This window comes from Urocitellus parryii, chromosome 5, assembly GCF_045843805.1.
Source record: "Urocitellus parryii isolate mUroPar1 chromosome 5, mUroPar1.hap1, whole genome shotgun sequence".
Taxonomy (NCBI): domain Eukaryota; kingdom Metazoa; phylum Chordata; class Mammalia; order Rodentia; family Sciuridae; genus Urocitellus; species Urocitellus parryii.
Window position 1 is genome coordinate 180825490 of NC_135535.1, and position 27144 is coordinate 180852633.

Sequence of the window (27144 nt, forward strand, 5' to 3'; positions counted from 1 at the left end):
CCCACTAACTTTTAGAAAACATTGTAGTAATTCTTCTCTCCGCTGACCCTCTCTCCACTTATTCCTTAAAATATAGATCTAGGGCTGGTGTTGTAGCTCAGTGCAAGGCACGGGGTTCGATCCTCAGCACCACATAAAAAAATAAAGTTATTGTGTGTCCACCTTAAAAAGAAGTATAGTCTGTGGGTAGTTTTAACTCTTACAGGCAAACTGTGTGTGTGTGTGTGTGTGTGTGTGTGTGTGTGTGTGTGTATAAAACAGGGCATTGGCACAGGCCTATACTTCCAGCTACTTTTTGAGACAGGAAAATTTCAAGCCCAGCCTCAGCAACTTAGTGAGACCTTCCCTCAATATAAATTTTAAAAATGACTGGGGAAATAGAGTGCTTAGCATGGATGAGATTCTGGGTTTAATCTCCAGCACCGGGGGTTGGGGGGAAGTAACTTGGCTCCATCTTCTCTACTGGTTACTGTGCCATTTCTTTGCTCCCTGTAACAGGTAAACTGCCCACTGACTATATTTGCTATTTCAGTTCATCTCCTCCCATTTGCTTTTAGAATAGTTCCATTCATATTTTGCCCCATCACTATACCAAAAACCACTCCTTTTCAAGTTCACCAGTAACTCTAAATGAATCCAATGGTCTATCAAGTTTGGGTCTGGAATATCCTGTAAAGGTCCGCGTAAATTAAAGGCTTGGTCCCCAGCTTGGCTTGGAGATGGTGGAAACTGAGAGATATGGCCTCATGGGAGGTCTTAGGTCACTGGGGGCATACCCTCAAAGGGAATCGTGTTACTGGAGCTCCTTCTTCTCTCTCTCTCTCTCAATTCTGGGCCATGGGGTGATGAGCATTTTGCTGCACTACATGCTCCCCACTGTGATGTGCTGCTTTGCCATGGGGTTCAAGCAACAAAGCCAACCATAGACTAAATGCTGAAATGGTGAGCCAAAATATATCTTTTCTTTTGATAAATTGAAAATCTCCAATATTTTGTTACAGTGAAAGAAAGCTGACAAAGGTATCTTGTATGACCCATCAGCTACAACTTAGAATTAATCTCTCTGTCCCCCATGACATACTTTCTTCCCTTGGCTTCCACAATACATTCTTATTTTTTCCCCTCAAAGCCCTTAGATCCTCCCATTCTCCCTAAACTCTAAGATGATAATAAGACAAGGGCTCAGTTCTTTTGTCACTCCCCTGCTGAAAACTACAATGTTACCCTACCCTTTGCCTTTAAGAGTAAAATTCAAACTCCTAGATCATCCATGGATGATCTAGACCCTGTTATCTCCCTAATTTCATTTTCTTGCTTATTCTTCAAATCAACAAGCATGTTCCCACATTTACAGGTGTTTCAATGGTGTTGCTATACCTAGAACACCTTTCCTTCAGATATCTACATTGTTTCCTTCAACTCCTTCAAGATTTTGATCACAAGTCTCTCTCAAAGGTTTACCCTGACTGCCATATTTAAAATTGCAACTCACCTTGCCTGTGACACTCTTGCTCAGCAGCCCTCCTCTTTTTTTTTTTTTTGCCCCCCAGTGGACTACAACCACAATATACATCTTACTTTTTATTTTCTAGAATAGAATGTAAGCTCTTTGCTTTTGTTTTTTAGTGTCCTATTTATCTAGGATATTTTGTGGCACACAGCAGATGCTCGATTAACATATGTTGAAAAAATAAACAAGCTATACTGCTCTGCAGTTAAAAAAAAATGCTAGAAGGCAATCTTTCCCCAAGTCATTAATATCCAATGGGAAACAAGGCAGACTTATGAGTTACAGCAGGGAGTGCTAGTCAACAGCTCTCATATTCTTAAATGTTATTAAACCTTGAAGTATTCTGTGGCCACACCTGTAACTAGACTCCCATGTTTAGGACTGCCTGAACATTATACCTCAGAACACAAGGTGGGAAGGGGAAGAAGTAGTGTAGCTCCAGGGGCAGTGTGCCAAATCCCTCAGTGAGGTCTAAATCCCCCCCAAAGCTTTTTTTTTTTTTCTTTTTTCTTTTTTTCAAGTCCTAGGACCCCGAGGAAGAAGTAGTGATAGATTCTAATGTAGTCTAAGGGTGGAACCTAGCAGTGATGATATAAATCTGAGACCTCAAAAATTTATGGGCCATCTCAAAAAGAGGTGACTAATAAACTTCAAAATTCCAGTCCAAAAGATTAGATGAAAAGAATGAAAAGGCAAGTTAGGAAGAGACTCTAAGAATATATATATCCCCTCATGCTTTGTCATATTTTTATATCTATTCTTGTTAAAGAAAGAAGTCACAAAATAAAGTCTATTTTTTTGTTATAAAGAACCAAAACTACCTGAACAAAACCAGTATCAATGCCACCCACTGGTCTTATGAACCAAGACCTGGCTTTTATCTGCTAGTGGGGGGATGAGGAATGGGGGAAGCATTTCTTCCCATTCTTGGAATTTCTTTCTATGTGGAAGGGTTTCCACTAGAAAAAACTCCTGGCCTCATTCCATTTTCCAATCCAATCCTTTCCAAGAGGATCACTCATTCTGCTGTTTCTCCACACCATAAGTTGTACAGAAGCCTGCAACTGTACAGCACTGGCTGGGTTAAGTCTAATTTGGGATGCTAGGCAAGTGCTCCATCACTAAGCTACATCCTAAGTTCATTTTATTTTATTTTGAAACAGGTTTAAGTTACCCAGACTGGCCTTGAACTTGTTGATCAGCCTCTCAAGTAGCTGGGATTACAGGCATGTGCCACCACATCCAGCAAGAGAGAGCTTTCAATTACTCCTCTAAAACTCCCTATCACCCTTATTACTCCAAGCACACATTTGAAATCACCATTATCTAAATCTTGTAATCACAGCCTTGGCATAGTGCCCTACATAGGGTAAACACTCGATATTTGTGAAATTGATTTGTGTACACATACAATGTCTTAAAATTTACCTACCCTATGTTGAAAAAAGGACGGATCAAGATATTTGTCAAATCGATCTTCAAATTTTACATCTGACTTTTTCCATTTTACCTGAAAAAAAATTTTTTTTCATTTGAAAACCAAGACCAATTAAATACATTAAAATCTGATAACAAATTGAACAAAATTTAGAAATATTTTACACACTTAGTTAATTAAAATTACCTAGAGAAATGGTGGAAAGTTACTGACATTTAAAAAGTTGAAACAGTATCACAAAACTACACTTTTCTTCTCTGTGTATTAATAAATCTTAAAATTTTTCTTAACAAAGTCATTTCAGTTGTCAAGGACTATTTACTGATGTTGACTCACCTGATAAATGTGTTAAGAACTGAATAAATACAAGCCCATGTCACAAGTTTTTAAATCAATTAAAATAAGAATCTGTAGCTTGCAATTGTACAGCACTGGCTGGGTTAAGTCTAATTCACAGTGTCAGTAGTAAGAAGCCTCTTGACAATGACTATAAGCCACATTCTCCAATATTGGCATCAATAATAATAAAAGTGGCATTTTGTTTTCCCATGTACTGTAATCCTCTTTATTGATTTAAAAACAGAATGAAAAAGGGCTTTTTGTTCTGTTTTGATTTTGGGGGTGCTGGGGATTAAACACAGGCATTAATTCTTTTTTTTTCAATTTTTTTTTTTTTTTTTTTTTTTTTTAGTTACAGATGGACATAATACCTTTATTTTATTTGTTTATTTTCATGTGGTACCAGGGATCGAACCCAGTGCCTCACGTATGCTAGGTAAGCGCTCTACCACTGAGCCACAACCCCGGCCCCCCAATACAGTATCAATTCTATCTACATCAGTAAAATGGAAGGAAAAACAGCATAAATTACTGCAGTCTAAAAATGTAACCATGAAAATACATGGCTGGGTTAACTGACCTACCCAATTACAACAGTAAACTCTTCTAAGGCAAATGGTCCATAGGTCTTGCCAATGCATAATGCGTATCTAATACAAGAGACCTGAAATTCATCTTCTCCCTGCTTTTAGAAGGCTTACTCAAATACCATAAGTAAGTACAACTTTAATAATTTTCTGCTGCATCTAATGTTAATGTTTAAAACACAATCACAAACATTTCTTCCTACTTACAATTATTTTAATACTTACTGAATATGACATCTGTATTTTGGTATTGGGAACCAGTTTCACCTTTCCTTCACTAGTTAGATTAACATCAACAATTCGATTTCCATTAAAACCTATTTCAAGCTTCTTGTAGGTCCAAAGGTAATAATCTTCTCCATTTTCATCTGCTTCACCAACAATACCTACAAAAGAAAAAACACTTTATACAAGGTAATACTACTTAGTATTTAAAACACCCCAGAAGCTAAAAGTTCATTACACTTTTTTAAATACAAAGAAGCAAATGCACTTCTTTTTTTTTTTTTTAAGAGAGAGTGAGAGAGGAGAGAGAGAGAGAGAGAATTTTTTTAATATTTATTTATTTTTTTTTTTTTAGTTCTCGGCGGACACAACATCTTTGTTGGTATGTGGTGCTGAGGATCGAACCCGGGCCGCACGCATGCCAGGCGAGCGCGCTACCGCTGAGCCACATCTCCAGCCCACAAATGCACTTCTTAATAAACACACAATGGTCAGATCATGGTGAAAAACTGATAATAGCTCAGCATAACTGATCACTCATTTAATCCTCAAAGTTCAGGCTTTATCATTACCAGTCCCTTCATTGCAACAATTATCACCTTACGTGTGCATATTCCCTAACATTTCAAATTTTTAATAAAGTTCATAATACGTCACAATCTGTCAAGATTACCCAGCTTCTAGTGATAAAGGCAAAATTAAAACAAAGGTTTCCAGAGGCCCAATCCAGTACTTTCTTTAATAACCATCTCTGGAAAGATATGTTTGTATGTGCATGTGTATAAAATGTACCAAAACTTAAAATACCTCTCTTTATGCCTCAAGTATGAAAACTATCACTGGGTAAGTCATCAAATTAAAGGAATGTTATAGATAAATGACAATAAAGCAATAATTTAAAATGACCACTTGATCATAATTTGGGATATTAGATGGGGAAGTGCTAAACAATGTAAGGCAACAGGTGATAGCTGGAGACCCATCTTTTATGCCTCAAACTGCCAGTTATTTGTCCATGTTCTCCACCTAAGCCTACACACTTCCCAAGAGCCTTATGCTCTAGAAACTATTCCTTCGGCCTTCCCCCTATGTTTAAAGCATCCCATTCAAATATTAGGGGAAAATATGATTATTTCTTATTCAGGAATATTTGCTTATTAAACTGAAGTGAATCTAATTGATTGGTACAAATTCAAGGAATATAGTTGTTTTGTTTGGGGTTGTAGAAGATAATGAAATCCTTCTAACAATTAATTTCATTATAATTTATTTAACTATGTACTCTGGAAACCAGACTTGGGGATAAAGTCACAATTATACCCGATAAGCAGCTCTTCTCTAAAAAGCTTTTTAAAGATTCTGAAAAGTCAGACTGGATTTTTTTCCCCTGATGAGAATTTTCCATGGTTCAGACATTCAAGGATATATAAAAGCATCCCCCAAATATGGTGGACTCTGAAATTCCAGGGTTAAAAATTATTTGAGACAAGAAAGCACAGTTGTCACTGTTGCTAAAGAAGTCCACAGCAATGACTAGAAGGGAAAATATATCTCTTCTATCTATCCTAAGGATCTAAACAAGCAGACAAAAACCCATTAGCAATGGAAAAGAACAAGGGAGGAACCTGCTTTCTCACCAGAAATGAAGAAAGCCTAGCCTAACAGATTCTTCTGAACTACAGACTCAGAAATCTTGAGTGAATATTCAACACATCTTCCTGCTTCCCTTAGAGCAGATCGCATGTGTTACTGTAACACTAATTACCATCATTTATTTGAACTCTTTACTATACATACATAATTAACATGTGACACAGTGGTGATAATTCATGCAATTATCTCTTAAGATTAACTTTCTTACAAATTTTATCTTAGTACAATATTACATCTGATCTGATAATGCTTAGTCATTCATAATTTGCCATTCATGAACATAATAGTCTGCTAACAATTTTAAGAATTAGAAGAAATATTAATTATATATAAGAACAAAATGTCTGGGAACAAAAAAGAAAAATCACTAAAAGAAAAATGTGATCAAACATGTTGACTACAATAGCTGGCTATGCTTTTCATTTTAAATAATTTAATCAAGTCTAACATAAATGACTTTCAGATTATGCATAAGTTTGTATTAACTATGCCATAGCTCTTCTCCATCAGTATGGACAAGCAAGAGCTTTTGGAAAATAACACAGCAAGCCATTCAAGAAACTATCATACCCAACAACCACACTTCCAAAGTACCACATAAGAGAAAGACAGAGTTAAATTCCAAAATTCTACTTAGCACCTCCTAACTATACTTAAAAGAACAAGTTAAAGTTAAGATTTTTTTAAAAATGCAAAAAAACACACCTGTAATCCCAGCATCTTAGAAGGCTTAGGGCAGGAGGATGGCTAGTTCAAAACTGCCTTAACAACTTAATATAATTCAGTGAAATTCTGTCTCTAAATAAAAAGGCTGGCATGTGGCTCAGAGGTTGAGCACCTGAGTTCAATCCCCATAACCAAAAAAAAAAAGAGCAAAAGGATATTTCAGATTGTTCCAAGCACCTTTTGATCTTTTGATTCCTTGAATTTGAAAAGTTATACCGTATAAAATTTACACTCTGAAGGAGTTTCATGTAAGGTTTGGCAATATCAAAAATCCCTCAAGAAATGGGGAGCCATAAAATCAGTATAAAAATCATCTGGAGGAGTCATAAAATCAGTATAAAAATCGTCCTGTGGAATAGTAAAAACACATTTATATCATGATCTAGTTTGCAATCACCTTGATAGTCATTACATAACTCTTGCTTATTGTATAAATATTCCCAAACCTTAAATATAACATACAATACTTACCCCATATTGGTAAGTCATCTATGTACATCTGGTACCAGTAGTGATTTTTAATAGCATAAACAAAGGCATCTCTCTTTTCTTTATCTAAATCAATTTCACAGTAAGTGGCTGGCATCACATCATCTGCATAAAATAAAAATAGCCAATTAGCCCTGGTTTACAAAAATAGTTGCAGGGAAAATAATATATATATATTAAAAAAAACCCAACATTTCCTGAAGTTAAAATTTCTATTCATATTTGTTGAATCTTTGTGACAAATATATAGGGGTTCAGTATACTATTGTTTCCTTTGTATATCTTTATAAATTTTTTATGGGAAAAGTACTTTAATCATCTTTATAATCAAAGATTACCTCACTAATGGAAGAAATCCCTCATATAAAAAAAACTACAAGAACATTAACAAAGTAACCTTAAAATTAATATTGACTTAGAAAGCAAAAAAAAAGTTTAAGACACATAGGAAAGATTCCATTTAATAAATATGATATGAAATATCAACCACTCAAGAAACTGAGGCATCAGGATCCCAAATTCTGGGCCAGACTGAGCAACTTACTATGACTCGGTCTCAAAAAAACTTAAAAAAAAAAAGAAAAAAGCGGGGGATACTGCTCAGCGGGAATATCCCTGGGTTCAATCCCTAGTACATGGGTAGGGTGAAGGGAGGCAGAAAACAATGTCTAGCTGTAAGATAAGAGCTCTGAAATAAACATGCATTTTAACATTCTTTGATATACCAGAAGTCACAGATTCTATGATGAATCCCAGTGACTCTTCATAATTAGGAAGATTAAAAATCAAACCTCTATCCAGCAGGCATCTCTATTTATAAAATACCCAAAAAGTTACCCCCAAAAAGGAACCATTTCCACTCTTTTTTGTGTGCGTGGTGGGGATTGAACTCAGGGCCCTGTACATGCAAGGCAAGCACTCTACCAAATGACTGATTTCCACTCTTGACTGTTTGTAAAATACCGGATATATTTAGCATCTGAAATGCAGTTTTTCCAAAACATTAAATTTCTGAAATATCTATTAAAATTTCTTAAAGAAAAACTAGTTGAACCATGAACTGTATGACTGTCTATAACATTATTTCTATAAGAAATAGCAATCAGTTATAATTTAAGATGCTCCACAACATGTCTCCCCAACCCTCAAGAGAACAGCTTCTACTTATAGATCAGCTCAGAGTGGGTATTACCCTCAAAATAATGATAAACAATAAAGTCCCATGGAAGGAAGCAGGAAAATACTCCTTCCTTTGAAGTAGGAGAAGAAAATAACTTTATCTTCCAGCAATGACTCCCACACAGATTTTCTTTCTACCCAAACCCTTTCAGGGCAGCAAGGCATTTATGATTTGTATAATGGTAAAAAACTGAAGCTGAGCAGTGAAGAAAGGGAGAGTTAGGAAATGAGATTGCTATAAAGGATTTCTACAGCAGGAGCTAGGAGAACCATGGGCAAGACATTCCCAAATGAGATCTCCATGGAGTGTGATAACAAACTAAGGGCAGCAGGCAGCTGTAGCTACAGAGCGGACAGTCAGAAACAAAGAAGTCCAGGTTTGGAGGGCAACAAATGGCTGGAGACCTCATAGCTACCTCTGCAAAGCATGAAATATCTTGCTGTTATTACAAGACATTCATTGATAATGGTCTTTAACAATGTGGTAGTTTTCAAGTATGGAGTTCTAAGATACACAATATGACAATTACCTATGTAAAGCTTTTTAAATGTTCCTCACAGTCTGAATTCGACTTCAGCTCTGTCTGTTATCACCCTCTCTTCCTTACACTCTAACAGACTAACTCAACTACCTGCAGTTTCCACATACCTGGCATTCTCTTGGCCTCTGGATTTTTTTGGCTCCTGCTATTAACTCCATTTCAAAGTACATCTAAAAATCTTTCCCATCCCCTATCCTTTCCTCCAGGGCAGATACCCCAACATTTTCATTTTTCTGAAGTCCCATGGCTTCCTCTCCATACTTCCTTTAGGTACATAGGATGTACCATTCTTTACCCAAGACCAGCATCTTAATGCCTTATTAAAACACCATGAGAGGTTATGGCTCATGGTAGAGCACTGCCTCGCATGTATGCGAGACCCTGGGTTCGATCGACAGTACCATATAAAAATAAATAAAGGTATTGTGTCTGACTATAAGTAAAAATTTTTTAAAAAACACCATGAGGCCTGGAGAGTAATATCCATGACTGATTACATTCTTTTACCCCCAGCTATTCCTGCTTCAGTACCTTGCAAAGTAAGAACTACAAACAAAACATTCTAACAAATTTTAAGAATATAATTTGCCATTTATTTGGCAAATGAAATTTCTAAATATATTAGGCACAAATGCATATGAATGTGTATAAATTTATGTGTGTTTTTTTTTTTGTGTGTGTGTGTGTAAAAAGTAAATGTCAATATAAACCAATGAAACTTCGGAGCAGTCTCTCACAGGATTGGCAAAGTGGTCTTACAGATTATCTTTCACTGGTGTAAAATCTAAATTAAATGTGGTAAAAGATAAAACCCATCATGGCAGGCTGTGAAAAGGGCACTGGTTAGTCATATTTTAACAAAATTCTTCTTCCTGGAATGTAGGCAAATACAAACACAAATAACTGAAGAGCCGGGTTGCCTAACCAAAACAGCACTTCTCTCAGGAGCAAGCTGCTCTGATGGCAACTAATGCAATGTGTATGAATATGCCAAATCATTATTCAGCATTCTATATAACCAGAAAAAAATCTGGAAAATCACCATAAATCAGTTTTAAATTACAATAATTTAAATTTATATTTTTCTCAGATAAAACACAAACCTATAAATTTTGAAGAAAATAAACTTGAAAATTTACCAATATAAATCCTTTACACAGGAAGGGGCAAAAAGCTCAAGTTGTAAAGTGGCAAACATTAACACTGATTTTTCAAACAGAAGGCAAGGTTAGGTAGCATCTAAAAACCAAGCCCCATCCATCCATCTATCAATTCCCAATAATACCCCTGACTAATACTGCACAGTGAAAGCTCTGAGAAAAGAATATGATAATTATTTATGAGCTCTTTAAGAATACGTCATGCCATCACACTTTGTTTAGTTTCTCTTTTGATAACATTACTAAACTAGAAAATCAGAAATACTCTACCTCAAATACAGCAGCACTTGGCAAAGTTTCAAGAAATCACTATAGTGAAATGAGCAGAAATGTGAGTTTTATTTTGAGCTCTGCTACTTATTAGCTATGTGAATAAAAGGAAGTCACTGAACCTCTGTAAACCTCAGTCCCCTCAACTGTGAAATAGAAAACATCTGTTCTAGCTCTTTCTCGGAGATGTTTTAAGAAATGATAGTACCAATGTTTTCTTCACAGTGTTCTTAAGTGTCCTTGGTCGCACATCCCTCTGAGAATCTGATGAAAGTAATATCTCCTTGTCCCCACAAAATGCACATTCACACAAACTAAGGGCATAATTTCAGAAGGCCCATGGACCCATGAAGTGAAAACTCCTGGTTGAACTCTTTATACCCAGAGTTTACCACAGAGCTAGAATGCAATTAAGAATTTGATAATTGTCAAAAGAATTAAAAGAAAACACAGACCGGACAAACTGGTATATTGACTACTGATTAACTGACCAACCTACAAGCATCATAAACTGCAATTTTTTTGGCTAGCTATTTGGTAAAATGTATCACATACTGCATTAAAAATGTATATAGCCTTTGGGTGTTTTATCTTGTTTTGTGTGTGTGTGTAATTAGTAATTCCACTTCTAAAAATTTATTCTAATAAAACACTCAGAGATGTTTTAAACTACTATGTGCAAGGATAAACAAGTGCTTTGTTATATCTAACAGGAAAAAAGAAGAGAAAAAAAAGGAAAGAAGGACGAATGAAAAGAATAACTGAAATATATCATAACAAGAGAATGAGGAAAAATTATAGTATCTAAGTATATATAGTATTCAGACATAATGTTACCACATTTATAAGAGTAATTAACAATGGAAGGATAAACTCAAAACGTTAAGATAGAAAAAGCAGGATAAAAACATATAACATTATATGAGTTAGAAGTGCTTAGAACACTATCTGGTAGGGCTGGAGATGTGGCTCAAGCGGTAGCGCGCTCGCCTGGCATGCGTGCGGCCCTGGTTCGATCCTCAGCACCACATACCAATAAAGATGTTGTGTCCGCCGAGAACTAAAAAATAAATATTAAAAAAAAAAAATTCTCTCTCTCTCTCCTCTCTCACTCTCTCTTTAAAAAAATAAAAAAAAATAAAAGCAAACTCTTAAAAAAAAAAAAAGAACACTATCTGGGGCACATAATAAGCACTATGTAAGAGTTTGTTAAATACACTTTCTAAAAAAAAAAAAAAAAATCACACATTGGTAACATGAACTCAATTTTGACATATTTTAAAGCAATGCAGATGAATGGGAAGGAAACAGTAGAAGAATTACATATACCAAAACAGTTAATGTATCATTATGATAATTACAACCAAGTGACTTTAATTTTCTTCTTTATATTTTTCTGCAGTTCCTAAATTGTATAACTGAAACTTTATCATTGCTAAAATCACAAAGAAAAAAAATATGTGCACATTTGTTGGGGGGGCTACAAATCTGAAAAATATTGTTATCAATGATACAAATAAGAATTTATAAAAAGACCACAGGCAGTGGTGTATATTCACAATGGAATATTACTCAGCATTAAGAGAATAAAATTATGACAGTTGCAGGTAAATGGATGAAGCTGAAGAATATCATGCTAAGGAAAGTAAGCCAATCCCCCAAAACCAAAAGATGAATGTTCTCTCTGATAAGTGGATACTGATCCATAAGTGGGGGTAGGAGGGAGGAGCATGGGAAAAATGGAGAAACTGTGATTAGGCAAAGCAGGGGGAGGGGAAGGGGCATGTGAACAGGAAAGATGGTGGAATGAGATGGACATTACTCTAGGTACATGTATGCTACATCATGTACAACCAAAGAAATAAAAAGTTGTGCTACAATGGTGTACAATGAACCAAAATGCATTCTATTGTCATATACACCTAATACACAGCATCCCACCTGCATGTAGTCCCCCTTTATTTATAAATAAAGAAACCTAAAAATAAATGCAAAAAAATCTAAGCTGAAGAAAAGTCCTAAAATTATAAAGCAATTATATTAGTAATTTAAGTCTTAAAATAAAAATAAATAAATTAATTAAAAGGCCACAGTTAACAAATTTGCAGTTGACACAAGGTTTCAAAGAATCACTAATAAAAAATTGACAAGTTCCAGATTCAAATTATTTGGTTGGCTAAAACACTTTGGTTGACACTGATCCCTAGACAAAGGGAGGAGAAAGGTATCAGAACTCAAAAGACACTCAAGGCGGAGATACCACAGACCTTGAAAGGTGGGGAACAGATGTAAAGCTGACCACACAGGGGACTGCATACAGATACCCATGTGTATATGAAGAGGTAGGATGCTCAAGTCTCCGTCTCCACCCACCACCCACCAAACAACAAGATAAATACCCTCTATTCTCTGTGGTAGAACAGAGGCAGACCTTCCTCTAGAGAATTTCTAGAGGCTTTAAAAAATCCTACAGAAACAGGATTGAGCAGGAACAGTGGAAGTTATGAACTGAAAACAAAGTGAGGATGACCTTAGGTAAATCTTGCTGCTGAATTAGAGGGCCTGGCATGTCTTGCACCCCGAAGACCTCTTCTCTATCCTTTGGCAATCAATTCTATACCACCCAAGCAGATATCTGGGTGGAAATTCTGCATAGTAAGGATCAGAATAGCCAAGACAGAATCATTGAACTAGAAGTACATAAGGCTTTAAGCAATCTTTGATATTTTTCCCTATTTGCAGTACTCTCAACTTAGCAATTCACTTTAGATAAGAAGAAATACTGTAGAATAACTTCTTCCCTCTACAAAGTTAAGATATTCAAAGAAGAGAAAATTAAGGGAAGATCAACTAAAAACAGAAAGGAATCCTCTATAAATCACCTATTTAAGATGAGTGGTGAACAAGAATGTACTATCCCTACCCTGACAGAACCAACAGGCTAGCACAATAACTGACTGACAACAATTAACATTCTTCATTATACTATAGGATTCTCAATAGAAGGGCTGTGCAGTGACTTCACCTGGTTAAGAATTATTATTCCAGCTGGACATGGTGGCACATGCCTGTAATCCCAGCAACTCAGGAGGCTGAGGAAAGAAGATCCCAAGTTCAAGGCCAGCCTCAGCAATTTAGCAAGGCCCTAAACAATGTAGCAAGACTCTCTAAAATTTAAAAAGGGGATAGAGATGTGGTTCAGTGGTTAAGTGCCCTTGGGTTCAACCCCCAGTATGCCCCCCCAAAATTTATTATTCCGGATCAATTAATAATTAAAATGAACCAATTATTGTAAGAAGTAGGTACAAACCACCCCGGTTCAAGACAATTTATTAAGCCCTTACTATTTCACCGGGTGTGGTGACACATGCTTGTAATCCCAGAGGCTCAGGTGGCTTGAGATAAGAGGAACACAAGTTCAAAGCCAGCTTCAGCAAAAGTGAGGTGCTAAGCAACTCACTGAGACCTTATCTCTAAATAAAATACAAAATAGGGCTGGGGATGTCTGCCCTTCTATAATTAATGTATTTTCTCTAAATGGTCTCAAGTATCTTGAGTTCAATCCCTGGTACCAAAAAAAAAATAGACCTTACTGTCTCTTAAACCGGGTATGATGGCTCACACCTGTAATTCTGGCAATTCAAGAAGCTGAAGCAGGAGGATTGAAAGGTCAAGACTAGCCTCGTCAATTTAGGGAGATTCTTAGCAAAGACCCTGTCTCAAAATAAAAAATAAATTAAAAAGAGTTGGGGATATATAGATCAGTGGTAAAGCAACTCTGGGTTCAATTCTCAGTATCATAAATAAAAAAATAAATAAAGCAAGCTTACTTTCTCTTAAATCGCTGGAGATGAGCGGTGAACAAGAATGCACTGTCCCTACCCTGGCAGAACCAACAGGCTAGCACAACAGCTTATAATCAAATCCTATTATCAATCAACTTTAATGTTTCATAATTACTGGCAAAATTAAGTTGGAACTACAGACCCATACTATATGCAATTAGTAATGATAGCAATTACCATCTCTACCAATTCCTGAACATAAAACTATATACCAGGCACTTTGTTAAATGAATTAGCTCACTTAAATGTAACAACAATTCTACCAAATAGATATAATTTCCCAAAAGAGCTAAATAATGTGCCTCCAACCACACAGGTGAGTAGAAGCAGAGCTGGGATGCACCAATCTCTCTGACCCTAAAGCACATGTTTTTTCTACTCTGTAATGGTAAGGTTCTAAAACATACCCTGTAAAATTAGAGGATAATAAATTCAGGCCTGGTTCAAAGATGCCTAATTTAAGTCTGCCCTTCTATAATTAATGGATTTTCTCTAAATGGTCTCAATTAGCATTTTTGTCTAGAACTAACATATAAGAAAAAAAGCTGTAAAATTTTGAGAGGCATCCTACATTAGACCTAGACTATCATTAGTTCCTTAAAATAGTCTCTCTAGTGACCTTCATTTTACAAAATGATACCAATCCATCTAGCCTGACAAAATCTGCTAGACTAAAAAAAAGTGTGTGTGTTTGTGTGTGCGCGCGCGCGTGTGCACCCGCGCACGCATGTGGGGCATACATATGCATATATGCATGTGTGCATATGGCTTATTCTAGTTTCAAAATATTTCCAAAATTTTATTATATCTGAATATGCCTTCTTAAGAATCTTCAAATATCAAATATTTAAGGGATGAAAAATTAACAATATAAATATTTCTGTATTTCATTCAGAGATAGGATGTTCTAGTTTCTGTTACATTATTAGTATATATGATATACCCCAAGAAAATCCCTTCATCCCTGGGCTTCTGTGAGAGGGAACTGGCTGATACAATCTCCAAGGGTCATCATTACATTAAAATTTTTTGATACTATAAGTAACAACCAGAATCATTTCAAAGCATGATCAATTTTGTCCTTGAACAGAGAAGACAAAATTTACAGGAGAGGGGAAAGAGAAATCTAATCAATATTTACTATTTCATCTAGACCACTTGACTCACTGCAGAGCGGACAAGATTCCAAGGAACAGGGAACAATCAGGGAACAACACCTGGCTAGCTCTTCTTTCAGTCTAAAGGTGCTTAGCTTAATCTGAAAAGAAAATAAATTCCACTTTTCTAGACCATGAGGGCTATCTGCCTCTATTTAAACAATCTCTCCATCTCAGTCTCAAGGAACTAATAAAGAAGAAAGGTTAAGACTGCTGAATCGACAGTACTCTTCAATTCAAGTATAGGCAAGAATTTTTTTTTTAATTGATGAAATCATATTAGCAAAGTAGGATTCTAGGATTCCGCCTATTCTCTCTTGCTGGTACCTTTCTAACAAACTAGAAATGTCTATCAAATATGAAAAATGAAAAAAGAGATAAATATAGTATTCAGGTTTTCAAAGATTACATATTCTAGCTTGAATTTCCTCCTAATTTGTGATTAAATATTTAAATTACCTAAATTAAAATACAAGCCATGGGGCATGTTTATAATAATTCACAAAAAATTATAGGCCACACTACTATGGCTTAAATTTAGAACTTAAATTGAGGCTCAGTAGAGTGCTTGCCTTGCATGCACAAGACCCTGGGGTCGACCCCCAGCACCAAAAAAAAAAAAAAAAAAAAAAAAAAACTTTATTAAAATCAATATAGTAAAATAAATGGAATTAAAATTCAAAGTTCCTGATTACAAAACCCATACCCTATTCAAAAAAGCAAGACACCCAATTAAAGATCCTGCAAATATTCAATTACTCAAGCTTTAGTTCAGAACACAAAAATTGCCTATGCAGGAAATATACTCTGACAAACTTCACAGAGAAAAACAAAGTATAAACACACTCAAAGGACCAAATAAACAGGTAACTACAATAATAAACAGCTAAGGATGACTTTTTTTTTTTTTTACCAAGTATAACAAATCTTTTGACTCATAATTTAAATATCCTTTAGGTGTTGAGAAGGTAAATTAATACAACACTGATAAATACACAATAAGTCAATAAGTCAATGGTACAAGTCTGAATTTAAGAATTTACATAAAATTATTTAAGTAACCACATATCCCATTACAGTCTCATACCTCCAGAAATTACTTTATTATGAATCTATGAAGGCCTTCCCCACCCACATGTCTAATCACTAGAGGGTTTACTAGAAAAATTTTTCAGAAAAAGTCAGGAAAACATAATTTTTATTACTAATTTATTCTGCTAAGCATCCTACAATGTACATGATAGTTCTACACAAAATTATCTGGCCCCAATGTCAATAGGTCCAAAGTTAAGAAGTTCTGGTCTATAGTCTAACTCATATCATAGGGACTACTAAGGTTTACTTACCTTTAAATTTAATATCCAGACCACTAAATTCCAATTCAACTCCTTGAAGTGCTTCTCCCAGAGTTTCATGGTAATGACTGATACTTTTTTTTGACCCCACACAGAACGGAAGTGAAAAGTACTTATATGTTTCTTGGCGATTATGGTAGGGCCCAACAGTATTCATCCATAAGACAACTTCTTCTTTATCTTGATACTGAAACAAGAAAAGCAAATTTTATATATATATTTACATGTATGTATGTGTATATGTATATATTTAAATCTAATTCAAATTAAGGGTATATCTGTTATCTGTTCCAAATAAAAGTATACTTTTGGTGTTCAGGAAACTAGAATACTGGAAGCTTATTTCAATCTCATAATCAATGTCCACACTTAAATATCAAAAATATACCCTATTGGGCTGGGGCTATAGCTCAGTATTTGAGCACTTGCCTAGCATGGGTGGGGCACTGGGTTCAATCCTCAGTCCCACATAAAAATAAATAAACAAAATAAAGGTATTGTGTCCGTCTACAAAAAAAAAAAAAAAAAAGCTCTCATTGTGGTCTCAGGATCCACCTTTTCCAAACTTCGTTTTACAGAAGATAGTTTTAAATGAAGTCCAATAGCTCAGAAGAGTATGTTTATAATTACTATTTATACTATTAAAGAACAGTAAACACTGAACCAATATAATTCACCAGGTTAACATGGACAAGGGAGGAGGAACCAAAACCAACAGTTTATCCAGAACCTTATGCTCATCATCATATACCCCCCAAAAACTAAAGTTGCCAGCGCACATAGATAAAACCTCCTCTCCCTTCTAGTCTTTCACACAACCACTAGTCAAAGCATTAAAAGGAGAAAAATAACTAAAAGGAAGAAAAGCCATACTATGAAACCCCAAGTCCATTCAAGTCATCATGCCATCTGTTATCAGCCTGAAAAACATATGCATATTTCTTTGAATAATTATGGTTTTACCCATCAGTGAATACTACATATAGCTGGCACAAACCTATAATCCCAGCTACTAAGGAGCCTGAGACAGGATGTCTCAGGTTTGAGAGAAAACTTAAATTGTCTCAAAATAAAACAACAAAAAAAAGGGCTGGGTATGTATGTAATGCAGTGATAGAGTACCCCTGGGTTCAATTCCCAATACCAAAGGAAAAAACTACTGCTAAATAGAGATAGCAGTTCAAAGATCTGGGGTAGCTGACTTCACCTTCCCAGGTTCTGTGGGGTCTGCCCAAGATTTATAAGATGCTTACAAGTTTAAAATCCTAATGTTATGTGTTTTAGATATGAGGTGTTCCCAAAAGCTCATGTGTGAACAATGCAAGAATGCCCAGAGGTAAAATGATTAGATTATGAGTTGTGACCTAATCCGTGGGTTAATCCATGGATATGGATAAACTGAGTGGTAACTGTAAGCAGGTATGGTGTGGTGGTAAGTCTGAGTTTGTATTTTGTCCCTGGTAAGTGGAGTGCATGCAAGTGTGCTTGCTATAGCTGGCTCTCTCTCTCTCCCTCCCTCCCTCCCTCCCTCCCACCACCCTTCCCTCCCTCTCCTTCTCTCTCCCTCCTTCTCCCTGCCTCCCTCCTCCTCCCTCCCCTCCCCCCCTGCTTCCTGCTTGCCATATCATGAACTACTTTCCTCTATCACACTTTTTCACTACGATGTTTTGCCTTACCTTGGTCCCAGAGCTATGGATTCCACTGTCTATACAGACTGAGACCTCTAAACTGTGAGCAGTGAAAAACTTTTCCTCCTCTACATTATTCTTGTCTGGTATTTTAATCATAGCAACAAAAAGTTGACTAAAACATGATTCTGTGAAAACAGATTACCAGGGTAATTTCAAAACCAGTACTTGTAATTAGAAATATTAACTGACAATATTATAATTTAAGTTAATAGTGCATTAGTTGTCCACTGAACAATTATTTACTGAGTGCCCAGCACGTGCCAACAACTGTGTCTATAACCGAGGGTTTACCTTTGAATGTGTTCCTTGCTCTACTGATGTCTAAAGGGAAAGACAGACATTGAACAAGCAATTATAATAAGGAAGGCTGCTATGGAGCATGCAATAAAGAAAGCTACCCAATGAGTCCACTATGAAACCTTTATCTCCTGTCTTCCTAAATTCATCCTACCTGAATCTACTCTCCTCAACTTATTTTCCTACTGGTACTATCATTCTCTAAGACTAGGACACTCAAACCTCAAGATCTTCTGCATTCCAGAAAAAAAACATTAACTTGCCTACTCTTACCCAAGGCATTTGCCTCCTCATTTTGATTCACATCATCACTACCACCCTAAGACTCCAATTTCATCATCTCCAAACATAATAAATGTGTCACTGTTCATGTAAGACATCATCCAGGTCATCAAGGAAAGAGCAAACAGTCTCACTTTTCAAACATGTGAAATATGGACCAAGCAAGTTTTAGGCATTAAGGATATAAAAGTAGAGCTAGGGATATAGCTCAGCTGGAGAGTGCTTGTCTCACATGCACTAGGCCATGGGTTCAATCCCCAGCACACCACACACACACACACACACACACACACACACACACAAAAAGGATATAAAAGTAAATATTCTCCTTTCCCTTAAGAAGTTCATAATCCACTGTGGAGCCAAAAAAGCAAATGATTAACATTGGAGCAATAAGTGTTATAATTAAGGTAATAAAGAACTACTGTAGCAATGATTAATTCTGCTTTGGCAGAGAAGGGTCAAAATGGGTAACAATATAGAAAAATAAATAGCTTCAAGTGAGTACAAAAAAGTGTATATAATCTTCATGCGTAAAGTAAGGAATCAAAGATGTGAATGTTAATATATTCATACACCCCCATTCTTCATTCTTCTTTTAATTTTGTGAGGATTGATAATATATGTCTCCACTTTTCCAACCAATGCTCATGATCTTTGAGCACTTATCAGTCCAAGTACTCCTTTCTGCTAAATATATATACAGCCTCAGAATTCTTCTCAAAACCATGCTCTAAGCCAGCCACTACTAACTAACCGGAGCTGATATTAGAAATAAAATCTGTTCAACAACACAAAATGCTCTCCCCGCACAGTACAATGTACATAAGTATTTAATAAATAAAATGGGAAAATTTTGAAGAAATACTAAAATGTAAAGTTTACTGGCAACTTAATAAAAGCTTGAAGCATATACACTGACTGGTAGGTGCACCAACAGTACTTTAGAGAAATGAGAAACAAGAAAAGTGTACTAGAGATTAGACATTGAATGAGAGTACCCATTAATGAGATCCTTGCCATTAATTCTCTGAATTTGTAGAAATATTATATAACTTGGAAAATAATACAAAGACACTTTTTCTGTAAATCGATGTACATGTTCCTTTAAAAAATAAAAAAAACTTTAAACAAATATTTCTTTAAAATATAGCATTCATTTATTTTATACAAACTGAGACACAGGATTAAAGTAATCTAAGGGCTGCAGGGTGTATTACACTACACATTCTTAAGTTACTCATTTTAAACACCAAAAAATCTTAATAGGCCGGTAGAGGTGTGATGACACAATGCAAGTATTATAACAAAACTTACACAGCCTTGTAGTCTAAGGATCTTTCTGGGAAAAGGACTGAAACAAATTCAGGGCCTAAGGGTAAATATTAAGGCAAAAATTATGCTTCTTTTCTATTTCTCCTTTTCACACAGACTACGGTCAAACACAATGAATTTAAACATTTACTTTTCATCTCAGATCTTGATTGTCCCTAAAAAATAAATGCTCCCAAGCCAAGGACAAGAGTTCTTTCTCCAGAGAGAAAATATGTTCTAAAATATCTTGAAGTTAGAAAATATAAAAAGGAAAACTTCACATAGCTTTTTAAGAAAAATTTTATTTTTTAAATTTTCTTTCCCTAAAGCTGTAGACAAAGTCCCTCAGCCCCCACAACCCTGATCACTAAATAGGGCTCCTTCCTGACCAACCTATTTCTTAGGAACCTATGGTAGAAAGGCTAATCTAATTCCTTTTCAAAATTCCAGGAAATCCTATCAAGCTCTTTTAAAATAATTTTCCTTGGAAAAACTTCAGACTTGCCAATGACACTGAGCAAGATGGAGTTTTATAACTTACCTGAAAAATGTAGCGGGGGGGGGGGGGGGGGGGGAATGGCAAGTAAGCACAGCATGGATATGGAAACCTCTGAGCATGGATGGCAATAATTCCTGTCATCTAAGGCTTCAGGGGAAACTGGCCACATGAAAGCAGACCAGTTCAGGTACCTGCATTCTTCACCTACTCAGTTTCCAACCCCCAGAAGAATTTCACTGTTATACTCAATTTATGAACTGTCCACTCCAGCCAAAACAGTTACAACACTGTCTTCCTTTCCTTTTATGCTTCACCTTGTTTCTTTTGTAATTCCCCCAAATTTACAATGCCCTCTTTTCTTCGCTTGGTCAAATTCCACTTAATCTTCGGAACTGCTCAAGTCTTCCTTTCTCATATCCCCATGTGAAGCTATGCTGACCAATGCCTAACATAACATAACATGACCGCAATAGTTTGGGCAACAAAATCTCGTCAGCAACACTTCATAGGTTCATCTAATGTTGTAAGGTCTTTACATGAACATTTAATCTTCTCAAATTTCTGTAAGATAAGTCCTATTATTTCCCTCATTTTACAGACTAAAAACAAAAACAAAAAAAAAAAATAGATGTTAAATAATTTGTCCAAGAATACATAACGAAGCAGTACCAAGTTTATCAGTTTAGGAATGCTTTTGCTAACTCCTAGTGAACTTCATTAATCAAAGGGCAAAAACAAAATCAAGGAAATATGAAAAAGTGTATGAAGCAAATAAAGATGACAATAAAGATGACACTGAATAGTGAACTGTTCCATTTGAGCTTTTAATCTGCCCTAAAGGGGGAAAAAATCTTAAGAATCTATTTGTGCCAGGCATGGTAGCTCATGCCTGTATTCCCAACAACTCAGGAGGCTAAGGCAGGAGGATCACAAGTTCAAAGCCGTCCTCAGCAACTTGGCACAGCCCTAAGCCACTCAGCAAAACCTGTCTCAAAATAAAAAATAAAAAGGGGTGGGGACATGGCTCAGTGGTAAAGCACCCTGGGTTGAATCTCTAGTACCTAAAGAGAATCTACTTATACTTTAGTAGACAATGTTGCTGACATACTCTTTGAAAAATACGAATTAGGAAATTAGAATTTATACTGACCAGCAAGATACAGAGAGCCAAGACTAACCACCCAAATACTATCTTCCATTTTCATGGGAAAGGGACATATTTACTTTAAATACGTATCAGAGAAAGCAAAATTCAGTTTTGAGAATACTTTAGAAGTCATAATTTCAAAGTTTTTCAACTATTTCAAATACACATCTGAATTCTAATACAATCAAATTAGAAGTATATTTTTGAATAGTCTCTTGAGATAAACTGTTCTCTCTCAAAATAATTTTGTACTTAAATAAACGTTTAGTCTATCGCTGACTGCCACTGAAAATAGGGGAATGATTATGGCATTTCCTAAAAACTAAACCTGCATTACAGCACTCACAAACTCACCTGTAGTAAATATTTTATTCCCTTTATAAATCTTCAAATAAGTTTCAAGAGGTCCTATACGCCCAACAAAGAAGAAAAGTTGCCAAAGTAAACAACTTTTTTCAAATCATGCAGTGGTACAACACAGTTTACAACAGAAGCCAAGCAAGCTATCCCAGGCACAGATGGGGTGCTTCCAACATTACATGTCCCAACATTACCAGAACAAGGGGCCACAACGAAATGGGATTTGGGCCTAGGTAGGGACACTTAAACCATAAGAGTCATACCCAAGATGATGTACTTTAAACTAACAATGGCCTGGGTTTGTTCACTGTGCCTTAAGCAACAGTTTCATGCTTCAAATATTGCAAATCCTTGTCCCTAGTAGCTCCCTAATTACTCAAGTCACACAGCAAAGCACTGTCAAATATTACTAGTTAAGGGAAGGGAGGGGGAATGGGAATAGGAAAGATAGTAAAAACGAATCGGACATTACTTTCCTATGTGTATGTAAGAATACACGACGGATGCGATTTCACATCATATACAACCAGAAGAATAGGAAGTTATATGTATAAAATGTCAAAATATATTCTACTGTCATGTGTATGTAATAAAAACAAATTTAAAAAACATTACTAGTTATGCAGAGCACAGTGCTTGGGATATCTAACAGACTGGAGCAGGGCAAGGGGGGGGTGACTTTGTGATCATGTAAATAAACTCATAAAAATGCAAGGCTAATCCAAAGCACTGAGAAATGACAACAAAAATCCAAAGCTACAATGCAAACCTCCAAGTACAAATGCTCTTAAGATTTCTTTACCCTGGATTATTGGTGTTTTAGTGTTGGCATATTTCCATATTGCTGTTATGAAAATCAGATATATAGACAGGTAGAAAAAGGAAAGCCTAGGGATCAGAAAGCCCAGAATCCCCAATTCTCTCTTGAGCCAGTCATTGGGGCTCTATAGGCAATTTGTAAAGTAAGTTTGGATGAAATGATTTCCAGTCTTTCCAGTTCTAAAATTCCGAGTTTCAATTTGAAATAGTTTTTAATAGAATCATTTGGAATCTTAGGATATGTTATCATTTAATTCCAGATGCTTCCTTGTGCTTCAACCAAGAGAGGAGTGTAATCAACCCTACACACCTACTTTTCACTTACTCTCAAGAGACCTTTTAATAACCCTTATAATCACTAATTAGGAGCCTTTTGATTTCAAAAAATATATCCTATAATCCATATATGATTCAACTTCTATTTATTTACTTATTTATGAAGAGCTAGGGATTGAGCCCAGGGCCTCACTCATGCTAAGCAAGTACTCTACCACTGACCTACCATACTCAGTTCTGATTCAAGAATTAAAATGAACATGTCTTTATATAGTCTAGATGTGTATATACAAGTATATACTTCATTTTCATCATTCTGAGAATATTACAAAAACTCTGGAAAAATAAGCACATAAAAAAATACTGTGAGTCCCATGATCAATTGAATCCTAATTCAGCAGGTACAGTAAGAAAGGCCAAAAAAAGCATTTTTTGGAACAGCAGGAAGTAGTTATCCGTTACGACCAACTACATAACTTGTAGAGCCCAGAACGAAACAAAAATGCAAAACTCTTTGTTCAAAGATAAGAATTTCAGCAGCATATTAAACAAGAACAGTCCAGCATGTGACTGCTCAGGTCATGCATCCACTGTGGCCCAGGAATTTAAGCCCTATCCCTCTTTAATGCTAACCCATTATAGAGCTAGACTCACCCAAATGTTTCCTTAAGCACTTAAACATACTATCAATATACAGAACTACTCAATTTAATACCAAGGATTTTATTGTTCAATTGTTAGGGCAAAGGGCTTTAAAGCATATCAGTTGAGAGTACCTACTATTAACTCAGAATGCCCAGGGTCAAATCCCACCTCTACTCCTACACTGGGTGTGGCCTCATGCAAGTGACCTAACTATGCTGGCCTCGGTTTCCTCATCTATAAAAAGGGCATAATATCATGCAATTCATAGTTATTAATGTAAGTTCAACATGAATTAATGTGGGTAAAGCACTTAAAAGAGAACCTAGCACATTTTGCTATAAAAATCATTAGTTTTATTTCTATCTCAAATAGTCTTCACTGAAAGTTAATCTAAAGGGCAAGCTCTATAGCTTCTGAAAGCTGTTCTTTAATTGATAATCCAATTCTACAGGTATTTATTAATAAACACACACTCAGCAACCTTCCCTTGGCAATTTGTCTCCTCCTTCCTCAGTACCATTCTCTCTTCACTAGCTACTTTCTGTCTTCTTGGTAGAAAGGAAAAAAAAAATGTTCACTTGATCATAGCCCTCTTCCAGTACTATAATCTGGATAAGGTGAATTCCTAGTTTTCAAGAAATATTTTCATGAAACTTAGAAAAATATTTTGGCTAATAGCAAACATCAGGAATAAAATGACATTTATTTGAAATTTATGTTTGTATCTTAATGCTATTCTTCATATAACTCTTGCCTTCGTATGTAATAATGGGTAATCAAGTAAGAGTAATGTAAACATAAAATGACATGGATTCTAAATTTTTGTACAATAACTATTTCATAAATACCATATTCTCTTTAGGGCAGAAAACAAAAACTTTTCCACAAGTATTTTGTATTTACTAATAAAAACATAAAAGACAATTTAGCAATAAAATTTCATTGAAACTGGCATCTACTTCTTAAATTTGTAAAGTATTCTAAAGCCTTTATACTCCCCTAACTTATATTTTGTGTGTGTGTGTGTGTGTGTGTGTGTGTGTTGCTGGGGATTGAACCCAGGGCCTTGTGCATGCAAGGCAAGCACTCTACCAACTGAACTATATCCCCAGCCCCTATGGTTTCATTAATAGTTATACCAATTTACAGCCCTATGAAACAAGATTAAAAAGTAGAATTTCTTCCTCAAGTATTGAAAAGTAGACTACTACTCTCACGTTTGTATGTGTACGTGGTAGAACTATAGTTGAGTTCTGGGTTTTACATAATAACTTTTCTTATGTGTCAACAAAATTGGAAAAACCTTAAAATACCACTAACTAAAAGGATGCCCAGTGGAAAATAGAAAGCAATCAATGATCCCAAACTAATTTTGATAGACAAAATTATCTTAACGTGAAAAGCACGGGATACCACAAAAAATATGTCACCAATTAGGGACTTTTGTCTCTTAAAAAAAAAAAAAAAATTCTACATATACAGGTAAGACGATTCTGGCTGTGCCTGAAGGTAAAGTAGCCAAATTTAGAGCCTTCTTTATCTAAAATAAGAGTCCAGCTAACTCAAAGACTTGAGAAAAATTTTGCTATTTTCAGATAAAACCTAAAACCGGGTCCATTAAATAGATACGAATTACTTCACTTCCTCATCTAACAGCAATGACAGAAAACTCCCCCAATTTTTAAAATTTAGTATGTACACAAACTCTCACGCAAAATCATAACTTAATGGGTAATGGTATAAAAACAATTTCTGACCAAGCAACCTTCTCCATTTACCTGAGTTTCCTGCCTTGCTCCCGTCCACCATTCTGAAAACCCTCAAGTTACAGTCCTAAGTGAAAGCCACTCCTAGAGTTGTTAACATCCATGCTTTAATGTGAAAATGCAATTAAACCGCCAATCAACTTTAGACCAAATGCAAGAGATTGTTCCGGGGCCAGGCCTTAGACTGGGAAACTTTATGATCAGAAGTGGCCCAAGTTGGAGACCACTGGGATGGAGCCGCTGCTGGGGACTTAAGAGGAGAAAGTTACAAGAAAGGCCTCACAATTGAGTGCGTACGGGGTGAGAGCATACACACGTGTAAACCGCTCTCACCTCGAGTTTATCAACGCTGTCCCCACCCCGGGGTTTTAATCCGGTTTGGGCAGGAGGAAGAGGGGGAAGAAAAAAAGAAGGCTGGAGAGAATCATAAGTGGTGGGTATTTCCTGTATGAGGGGTAACTGTGATGCATCCATCTTCTGCTATCGTCGTAGCTCCCCACAGCCGTAGAGCAGCCCCTTCCCCGGGGACACGACCCCCGAACACTCCGGCCTGCAGGCCTAGCTCCCGCAGGAAAGTGAACCTACAGACTCCCCAGGCTCCGTCGGGTCCTCCCGGGCCCCCAGACGTGGGGGCGCGGCGCCACCCAGGTCGGAGCGGTAATGGGAGGCCCAGACACTCGGGAGGGGAGCCCCGTCCCGGGAGCGCACGGAAATGCCTCCTCCCTGCTCCCGAGATTCCTGCTCAGCCAGGCCCGACCGGAAGGAGCTCTCGGGCGGCCGCCGGGCTGCACCGGGCCCCCCGACCCTCCAGGCCGCGCGGAGCCCGCTGGGGCGGCGGCCGAGGAAGCGGGTGGGGGTGACCGCGCCTTCCGGGGCGCCTCACCGTGTGTTCGTGCTCGTCCGCCCGGGCCCGGGGCAGCAGTAGCAGCAACAGCGCGGCGGCCGCCACCACGCCAGGAGCGCCCGGCAGCGGCCTCATCCTCCGCGCTCGCGCCGGCCCGGCGCCGGCCCACCGACTCCTCCGCCGCCGCCGCTTGTGCCGCGGCCGATTCGCATCCACGGGGCGCGGACAGACGCACGGGGCCCGGGCCCAGCCGCTGCCTCCGCCGTCGCCGTCACCGCCCGCTCCCGAGCCTCCTCCGCCCCCCGGCCTTAGCCTCTTCCTCTGACTCAGCCACGTCATCCGGCCACCCCGGCACACGCCGGAAGTGCCTCGCGACGCGGGCCCGCAACCGCCGCCGGGCCGCGCGCCGGCCCCGCCGGCAACAACTTGGAGCCCGGGAGCCGCGGGCACTTGCGCCGGCGCCGCCGGGCCTCGGCCCCGGCCCCTCGCGGTGGCCCGGCCAGGACCTCCCGGACGCGCCTCGGCACTAGGGCTTGTGTGACCTTGGCCCAAACGCGTAATTCTCCCTGGCAGTGAAACGGGACTGGTCGTCTGACCTGCGGCTCCTAGAGCTTGGAGAACCAGCTCAAATAACCCTTTCATTCCGGGCTCTCCTCTACCGCTTTGAATGAGTCACTGACTCCATAATCATCATAGGGCAGACTGTTAAACTTTTTCAGGATTGGAGAT

The 27144-nt window shown here is 37.3% G+C and overlaps 1 protein-coding gene across 1 annotated transcript in view; it reads right to left on the reverse strand.

The window, feature by feature from the left end:
- Tm9sf3 (transmembrane 9 superfamily member 3) overlaps positions 1 to 26821 on the reverse strand; it is a 65675-nt gene extending 38854 nt beyond the window's left edge. The window contains exons 1-5 of the mRNA XM_026394762.2: positions 26455 to 26821; positions 16467 to 16662; positions 6950 to 7072; positions 4100 to 4260; positions 2943 to 3020 (exon numbers count right to left, since the gene is read on the reverse strand). Coding sequence (XP_026250547.1) covers positions 2943 to 3020; positions 4100 to 4260; positions 6950 to 7072; positions 16467 to 16662; positions 26455 to 26754 — 858 coding nt within the window. The 5' untranslated portion in view covers positions 26755 to 26821. The remainder of the gene's footprint in view (positions 1 to 2942; positions 3021 to 4099; positions 4261 to 6949; positions 7073 to 16466; positions 16663 to 26454) is intronic.
- Positions 26822 to 27144: the final 323 nt, after the last annotated feature.